A 9,803-nucleotide genomic window follows, 5' to 3' on the forward strand; every position below is an offset into this window, starting at 1 on the left:
CCATCCCATATTTTTTATAATCATATTGCTGGTATGGGGTTATTGAAAAGCCTATGATTTTGGATTAAGAGGACCATTAAGCAAACTAACTCCCATTAAACATAATGAATTACTATTTCGAGATTGAGTGGTGTACTATAGGTATTTGGGTTTCAGTGATATTTCATTAGCTGTTGTAACACTTTGCCTTGGTGTGCTATTCCATTAAGAGTGGGCTTATGATGTTAACCTTACGATCAAGGGGGGAGAATGTTGTATTGATGTCAGCTCTAACAGTCATGTATCCTAACTAACTACTGAGTCCAAGGGGTCACATTGCCCTCATCCCGTGCTTTGATCGGAAGCACAACCAACCATTGGTTGTGGTCTCATCTCGCCTTGCGTTACATAAAAAGGGGAGCCGTCACTTCATGAGTTAAGGTTCTTGTGGGGTCTAGCCTACCCTAAAAGTGTATCTAGGCCTCTAAGTGGGTTTTGGTGATAATGAAAAAACAATTAAAGAACTAATGAGTTTTATGAAATATGGACTCGTGTAATTTCATCAAACAAGAATTTGACACATGGTGAACCTCCCAAAAGGGAAAAAGGAAAGTGGCACATGGATCTTATAATTTTTAAATTCTTTCATCTTTTGAATTTGAGTTTAGGGTACCGTATTATAAAGGGGAATACGAAAATTTACTTGTTTGCGTAGAAACAATGCTCAAAAGTTCCAACAAACCTATGAGAGACATAGAACGCAAGATTTTCACATTTGTTAACCCTAATCCTTTTAAAACAAGGAAATGCAGAGTATCCACATATTTGTACGGATAGTCTGTACTTTGGCAGTTTTGGGTTAACTTGTAGAAGGTCCGTACTTTTGCAGAGTATCCGTACTTTACAGGTGTAATAGCTAATTTTGAGAGTGGGGTATTTATACTCCACACCTTTTCAATCCAACAGCAAACAGACATTCATTTTCAACCAAACCTGAGACAAAAAAACTCTAGCTCATTCAAAGCTCCCCTCCTCTCTCCCCTTTGTGATTCTTGGAGAATCTTTGGTAGGATTGAGTGAGAGCAAGGAGTAGTGCTAGTGAGATACAAATCCATCATTTGAACACTCGTTTTCTTCGTCTTGCCGGTGATTTCGTGTTTATTACTCTTGGTGGTTCGTCCACCTAGACGGTTAGGCGTTGTCCGTTGAGCTCCCAATCTTGTGGTGAGCCCCGAGACGTTTGTATCATTCCGATGAATTGCGTAAGAAACCCTAGCTCGATCTTTGTGGTCGCTTGGGTGAGAAAAGGGTTGAAAGAGATCCGGCTCTTTGTGAGCTCCTCAACGGAGACGTAGGCACTTCTTTGTGGAGTGGTCGAACTCTTGTAAACAAATTCCTGTGTCTCTTTTATCAATTTCTTGTGATTTGCTATATCATCTTGCTATAATTGAATTTTAAGGTTTCAACCCGATCTATCTTTTTTTAAGGTTTGAGCTGTAGGTACTTAGTCATACAGGTTGATATACATTCTCTAGTGCTTGGTAATTTGTGGAATTGAGTCACGTCATCTTTACATAGGAGTCAATTTAGTTTTTCTCTAGAAAGTCCGGACTATCTGCAAATTTCTGCGGAACCTCCACACATTTGCGGAGTTTCCGGGCATATATGCAGAGAATCTACACTTTTTCTGATCTGCTACGTTTAGATTTTTCAGAATTTCAGGTTTCGCCTATTCACACCTCCTCTAGGCGACATTTCAACCCCAGACAACCAAAACCCTAACACGATCATAAGCACGTAGTTGCCATCTCCAACGTGTGTCGCGTCTACATCAACTTTTACATCACGAACGACTCCATGTAGATCATGTTCTTCACCTCTCAATTCAAAATGGCGTCACCGAACAACGGTATGTCCTCATGCTTCCGCAATTAGATGTGTCTGATGTTAGGACTAATCAATAGTGCTAACACGAGCCTCCTAATGGATGACCAGAGTCTTCTCCTAGCTCTCACTGTAACGCCTGCCTTCAGGCAATCCTTCAGAAAGGCCAAAAGGTGAGTTGCCAAACCCTTTACCCATTCTTAGGGACATGTGGTTGTACGAATGGTCTCTAGGTGAGATGTCAAAATGAATCGGTCTATGTGCGACTGAGGTGAGTGTCTCCCAGCATCCTGCTCATCATACTCACCCCCGTCAAAACATCTTTGGGGTTTCTTATTAAGACACACACACACACACACACACACACACACACACACACACACACACACACACACACACCACATTTCATACATTTCGAAAGAGCATGATTCAGGTTATTATGGTGATTCCTTCGTTTAAGTAGAGCAGTCTTAAGCATGTTAGTAGGCAAGCAATCATCCAAACATTCAAAGGGGACCTTCTAGGGTTTCAACAAAATAAATGTAATCAATAACAAGACATGGCTATAATAAGCTAGGTCATAACTATCTCAGTATTTTAAATTATAGTTAACAACTTAAGCATGCATATTACTATAGTTTAAAATAAGGCTCTACTAGTTGTGTTTGAAAACATGGGTGCAATATGATCAACTGCGTAGGACTTGCCTTCGTTGTAGTCCTTGCACGCTCCTTCGTCGTAGTATGGTCCTTGGGGTCTTCTTTGAACATGTCTTCTAATCTACGCAAGTGAACGTCGATAAGAGCCTGATTGAAAAACATCTACACGGATTTCTAATGAGGAACGAACAGTAGGGAGAGCGAGCCTAGCGGCTCTAGAGGGATATCCTCTATTTCTATCTACTGCTATGTGAATCGGAAACATGAGATCTACATGGTGATTCTACATTATTGAGTGCACGTGTGTCATATTCCCAAATTCATATTTTATCTGGTATTTTACTTAAATAATAGGTATTTACTTATTAATTATTCTAATAATCTAACATTTATCCTAAAGCAAATTAATTTTAATTATTATCTACACAAATTAAACTACACTAATTTTTCTTGTATAGCCTAGGTCATGATTATCTAATTTATCTAATCTAAAACTACTATAAAACTAGCTAGAGAGCTAATTCTAGATTTTTGGCAACACGTAAACGATTTAAACAAATTATATTAAAAACTAATCAGATTACCAAAATTATGAAATTGACATGGTTGGATAGATATCGAATTTAGGTGAATATTGGTGGAGGAATCAATGGAAACATAGTTAGGACGGAGGAGAAAGATGCTTTGGAAGATTTAACGGGAGGTTAATTCAGAAAAAGAAAAGAAATATTCCTGGAATATTCCTTCAGCTTAGTTGGGCTCATTAGGGTTCAGCTCGGTTTGGTGAATGATTGGCTTGGGCTTGCTTGAAATGGCGGTTTGGCTCGGGGAAGAGATGGCTCGGCTGGGGCTTGGCTCGGCTTTTGCTCGCGGCTCACTCGAGTGGGGAGAGGATAAGGTGAGGGAGAGAGAGAAGGGGCTGACTTGGTTTGGGTGTGATCGAACAAGAGAGAGGGAAAATTGAGGGAGAGGGAGGTGATGGGGACCGATGGTGAGAGGGCGGCAAACTCCGGCGAGCGTCAAAACGGAGTGGTGACCTCAGGAGATAGCGGATACGGGAGGTTGGTGGCGAGATATGGACGACGGGGCACCGAAAGCTGGGAAAAGGGGCGGTGATATCTGGTGTGGGCTAGTCGACAGTGGAGGAGGAGCTCGGTGACATGCAAATCAAGACAACATTGGTTGGATCTACACCGGGGTGGGGCGGAGCTCGACGAGGTGGCTCTGGTATGTGGGATTCCTCTCAGGTGTGGCTTTAGGTGAGAGAGGGAGGAGAGAGATGGAGAAGGGTTTGAGCTTTCTGGCGGTGAGCGAATTGACGATGGAAAGCTCAATGGCAGTGTTTGGTGATGTTGTTGGTGAGAGAGGAGGGCATTTGGTGGCGGGGTGAATGGTGAGGGGCGACATGGAAGGAGGAGCTTGATGCCATTTATAGGTAGTTGGGGGAGCATAAAGAGGACACGATGGCATGGGTGCGACATGGTGTCGAAGTGGCAGAGCCACAATTCGCGCGACATGTGTGTCATGTCTTACAAGGAGGGACAGAGGGAGGCATGGCGTGATGACGGGGTTCGCACGGTGTGGTGATGCGATGGGTTGAGGGATGATGATGGCACAAAGTTTCTTTAGTGGTGACTTGGACATGTGATGACGTTGGTGGTGAAGCTGCTACAGTGCCAAACAGCGCACTGTTGGACAACACGGAGAGGGAGAGAAGATAAAGGTGACGAGAAAGACAAAACGACTTTTTTCCTACTCTAAATATTACGGGTGTGATATGGACTAACCGCACGTGTTGGGAGCTGGGATCGGGATGGTATACTATGTCCACTAACAAGAAATTTGATCGATTCTCCGTAGCACTAAGCTGATTTCACAAGAAACATATCACACACAGATCCATTACATCCCTGTTCAAATGAGGATCTTACAACATCTTGCACAAACACAATGAAATATATAACCAACTAATATAACCAAACTATTTTATTTGGTTGTGTACATCTTAGTTATACAGAGATTATAAATGTACTCATATGTGCTTGTATGATCTTGATGTAACAACGAGTCAATAAAATATCCTTTATGAGAAGAGTATAACCAGCTCCCCAAGTGAAGCTTAAATGACCCACCTCGCTACAATGCCACTATCTCATTTTCCCCTCAATTTCTTTTCTTTTTCAGCTAAAATCAAACATGGATGGACTGATTTGCCCCTGGTTGAATCGATCCCCTGAGGCTGAACAGGCCCGCCTCCACGGGGTCAAACTGAGGCCATCATTCCTCTTCTTCCTTTTCTCGTCGCTTCGCTCTCATCCGCGCCGCCGGTCTCCTCTCATCGTTCAATCTCGTCACTCATCAGTGCTGGTTGCCTCTGCTGCCCGAGGGGATGTCGCAAGGAAGCTTTTGTGGCTGCTTCACCATGAGAACAGGCATCATGTCTCAAGCGCAGATAGGCCATAGTGGCCTCCCACTCGTCCCTTGCCCTTGGTGCGGTGAGTAGGTGTTGGAGCTCAAATCATGGAAACATTGGGGGCGTATCTTCTACAAATGCTGCAGGAATGAAATAGAAGTAAGTTAACTTTGTTGTATTTCTTCGATTGGGATTAGTCATTTGTAAATTGGGGCTAATTTGCATATTTTTCGTGTGGATAGATGCCCTATAGATGCAATTTTTTCAAGTGGCTCGAGGAGTATCTGGAGTTCCTTGTGGAGTTTGGTTTCTCTCGAATGGATGAGCGACGTAGTGCAGACATCCAGGTACTTGGTGGTACAATCAAGATGAAGATGAAAGCAAATGGTGGAGTTAAAGAAAAGATGGACAAGCTGATCAAATTGGTGTAGTTGATGGTGCTGAGTAATATAGTCATTGTTGTTGTGGTCATATTGGGTGTGATTGTGATGCTTGTTAAGTGATGTAGTAGCAATGGTAGGCAATGTGGTCAGAGCAAAATTATGAGGTATATTAAGTGATATTGTGATGATTGTGATCCTGTAATGCTGATCACAAGGGAAGAGCATATTATATCTGACTCTGCTCTGTGTTTGGAATCACCACCGACATATGTTTTGCAATATTTAGTAAGTTTTGATGATCGACACCTGATGCTGCTAGAACCAAGTGATCGGTAGTAAAATTTGTCCTGTGACATGAAGAGCATTTTTCTCATTCTTTTTGCATAAACCTTTCATCAATTTGTTCACTGAACTCAACTAAGACAACTTAGTTCACTGAGTTCACATCTCATCCATTGAAACAGTACAAATTTCAGAACAGGGTGAATACAAGGTGACTGAAACAATACAATATCAGTTATTCAGTTCACATCTCGGAAAGAAGACCATATAGGGTGACTGAAATACATATAAGTTCACATCTCATATCATATGGGACTGCAACACAATCTCAGCTCAAAATGCATCTCAATGCATAATATATAACCTCAAAATACATCTGAGTTTAAAATACATGTTGTAGCTAGTTCCTCTTCTTTTTTGGAGTCATCTTCTTTGGTGGAGACTTCTTGGATGGAGATGAGGAGGTCTTGGTGGACTGATTGGAAGCACCTTCACCCATCATCAACATAGCTAGGCGCCTACACATGAATTAAAGGAGTGAAATTACTATAGGTTTTCTTAGCATTCACACATCAGCAGATATATGTTTTTGGTGAACTACAATTTTCTCACCTTCTTGTCACTATTCCCGGGCTTTCCTACAGAATTGATTCCAATTGTACAATTGTTGAAAACTCTCTTCTCAACTACCATACAACTCCTGCAAAGCTTTCTTTTTCCCTTCCACACTGTGTCATATGCAATGGTGTATTTGTGATCATCCTGCAGTCTGATCTATAACTCTTTGGCACCAATATTGGGACTCTTTCCAAGAATAGGAATAGCCTTATCAGCAACCCAGACACTTGTAGGTGTAGTAGTCTTCCTGCAACTACTAGATATACATGTGTGACCATCCATCACTACAGTAATCTGCAACAACAAAAATGTGTTTGTTAAATAACCAACAAGTACAAATACACTTGAAAGAAATATCAATGTTAGACACAAAGTTAGTACCATAATAGTCTTGTTGTTAGACTAGAGATGGCCAATAATGTGCCAACAGAAACCATCACCTTTGCATTACCCTTAATATCTACTTGGATCAGATTTCTCGATTCCCAATTCAAATTCCTTATTCATGAAAAATTGTCTCATAGCCAATCGAAATTCCTTCATGTTGGGGTACTTAGAGCCAAGATCCATATAGGGGTTATTCTTGTCATACACCATCACCCTCTCCTCTGGGATAGCATCATCAACGGGTATGGCTGTACCATGAGTACCATCACAACAGGGACTCCTTCAGCACTTGTTTTGGCTGCATCCTGTCTAGCCTCCCCTGCCTTGTCATCCTCATCCCTCAATTCCAGCAATAAATACAGTTGGTCATCGGTGATTATTTGTATAATTCCTTCCTCATCTTGTTTTTCCTCTATTTGTAGGGTATCCCAAGCAACCATCGGACTCGTGGTTAACTTGTGTCCGCACCATACTCAAGCAAATGTTGCACATCTGCTACTGTCGCAGCAGGTTCTACAAGTTTTACATCTAGCCTAATCGACATTGTTGAAAAATGAAGAAGAAGAAAAAGAGTTAGGGGTGCCTAACCTGTAATATGGCTAACATCAGATCGAACGTGAAATCATGAGAAAAAGAGAAAGGAGATACCCCACAAAGACATCAGTTGGGTTGTCTTCCATTCCACCTACTCCTCACAGGCAACTCCTAGCAAGCATCCTTCACCTAGGGTCTGAAACAAAGAAGTAAATTAAGGAAAAAACATAGGAGGAGCATCTCAGATGGAAGGAGGGAGTGGCGAGCGTCACCTGCGTGGTCGGGGAGGGCTTCGGAGTTGCTGCAGTGGAGGCGCCTGGCTACCTGCATGCGGCGGAGAGAAAAGAAATTGAGTGGAGGTGCGTGCCTGTGTGACTACAATGAAGGCGGCCCTGTTTAGCCTAGGGGATCGATTCAGCCAGGGGCAAAGTAGTCGGTCCATATATGATTTTAGCTAAAAAAGAAAAGAAATTAAGGGGAAAATGGATAGTAGCATTGTAGCAAGGTAGACATAGAGTTGACATCTTAACGAAGTCGTGTTCATCGATGACATTTTAACTAGCTCCCATGATGAGGGTGGCAAAATGCCAAATTTCCTGTCCCCATCTCTGCACCACATCACATATACAAGGCATCACATTTCATCCCATTGCAACGTACAGATTAGCTACTAGAAACAGGTGCCAGAGCAGTAATTACTTCGCATGGTTCGATATATGTAACGACCAACGCAACGCTTGACACCGAGAATCAGGCACCTGTTGCGACGAGGAGAAGGGCGACGAGGGCGGGCGCGGCCATGCGGCGAGACAGTGCCATCTCCTTGATCAGAAACTGAACCACGGCCACTGCGTGTCTTGGCTAGGCTGATGGACACAGAAACGAAGGGATGGAATGGACGGGAGTAGGATACATGGGCTCATATATTTAACAGCTGCTAAGCTGTTGTTCCCCTGACGAATTCGAGAGGACCAATCAATGTTCTGCTGGAATGAGTCCTCAAAAATAAAAGGTTCAGCTGGAACAGGGGCCCAGGGCTGAGACCCAATACAGGGCACGGCTGCAAAGTCTGAACGCACGGGCTCTGCTCGCTGGCTTGCTGCGTTCAGTGTATGGACAAGAAAACTGATCAAGTTCCCAAGCACCAATCTGATTCGACGCGAAACGATCACACACAGATGCATTACATCCATATTGAAACGAGGACCTTACAGCTTCTAGCATAAACAGGATACACGAGAAATTATCGCAATCACCCCGACTGAAACCGAACGACGAACCTAGTACCTACTACCTACGGGTGCAGAACAACATTGATGTTTCGCACGCGCAGGCATTTCAGCACCAGTATACTACTGCCGAGAGTTTATTCTAAAGAGAGAAGCAATGCAAGAAAGAGGAAACACACGCCCGGACATAACCAAGCAACATGAAGAGCAGTTCACAGGACCAAAGTAGGAACGACAGCGCAGCAAGGACGAACACCCGGCGATCACGGTCGAACAAACAACCCGACGGCAGGACCAATCCAATGGGCAACACTAGCAAATTTTCTTGCAGAAGCATTTGCGCTCGAAGCCGTGCGCCTTGCATTCGCCGCCGGGGAAGTTCTCCGTCCTGCACACGTTGGCGCAGTTGCCGCTCCTCACGCACATTCCCTTGAACCTGTGGCTCTGCGACAGGCAGTGCCTCGCCTCCGCCACCTTCGTCGTCCCCATCTCTGCACCACATACGCAATTCATCGCGTCGCGCAAGCGCAACACACAGATCAGCAAACACAGATAATGCGCGGTTAGATGTTTAACGACCAGCATTTGACAGCAAGAACTAATCAAGAACCTGTCGCGACGAGGAGCAGCAGGAAGAAGAGGACGGGCGCGGCCATGCGGCGAGACGGTGCCATCTGCTCAGTGATCAGCTTAACCAGAAAGCTAGCTGAACCACACCCACGCTGAGCTTACTACGGCCACTCGCTATCTTGATGGACACAGGACAGGAGCGAAGGGATGCGAGTGGATAGGAACAGGATGCATTGGTTTATGTAGGGCTGGCGTCGAGGTAATCAGGTAAAGATTAGTCGATGTTTAATCTGTGAACAGAACACTGGTGCAATACTTGATGCCCAACAGTGTGCTACTGTAGTTTTTTCACGGGCCGCATTCACTCGCTGATTATGGACGGGCAGAGCACGCGTGCTGCTGGTCAGGAGACTGCGACCCGATTCAGGGTACGGCTGGATTGCAAACTGGCGGCCACTGTGCCAGGGAGCGAAGGGATGTGATGAGCACGACGGCACGAGCTATGCTTGCTACCACTGCAACGTACTACAAGGGAGCCTGTATGGCATCTGCCAACTTGCTGGCTCGTAGCGGATCGTGCATGAATCATGATGGGGGCCACGGCATGATCTGATCGATCCGCATTCGGCAAGCAGGTGCGCGCGCGCGAATCTTGTCAGTTGTCAGTGCTCATGGGGCTGAGCGGGCCGCTAGGAGAGCAGATCGCACGGCCAAAAGTGAGGGGATGAGGACACGAGGGATCGATTTGTCCCGGGGCATTGTCGTATGTGGTGGTGAGAGAGAAAGAGACAATACAGCTGGCCTTATCGAAGAGATTATGTAAGGAACTTATAGATAGCAATTAGTTTTTATTATTGTGATAGGT

General features: G+C 44.3%; 1 protein-coding gene across 1 annotated transcript; it reads right to left on the bottom strand.

Moving 5' to 3' along the window:
- Nucleotides 1–8,307: 8,307 nt before the first annotated feature.
- On the bottom strand, nt 8,308–9,279 carry LOC133920466 (defensin-like protein CAL1). The gene is made up of 2 exons (XM_062365084.1): nt 8,979–9,279; nt 8,308–8,859 (listed from the first exon to the last, which is right to left on the bottom strand). Exons 1-2 carry the CDS (start codon nt 9,040–9,042, stop codon nt 8,681–8,683), a joined length of 243 nt encoding a protein of 80 aa, XP_062221068.1. The 5' UTR covers nt 9,043–9,279; the 3' UTR covers nt 8,308–8,680.
- Between the last annotated feature and the right edge of the window lie 524 nt (nt 9,280–9,803).

Source organism: Phragmites australis, chromosome 6, assembly GCF_958298935.1.
Source record: "Phragmites australis chromosome 6, lpPhrAust1.1, whole genome shotgun sequence".
Lineage (NCBI taxonomy): Eukaryota > Viridiplantae > Streptophyta > Magnoliopsida > Poales > Poaceae > Phragmites > Phragmites australis.

Excerpts from the sequence above, each read along its gene's own strand:
- LOC133920466 (XM_062365084.1), bottom strand. The coding sequence starts at position 9,042 with ATGGCACCGTCTCGCCGCATGGCCGCGCCCGTCCTCTTCTTCCTGCTG. Across the intron at positions 8,860-8,978 it reads GCTGCTCCTCGTCGCGACAG|AGATGGGGACGACGAAGGTG; the intron begins GTTCTTGATTAG and ends TATGTGGTGCAG.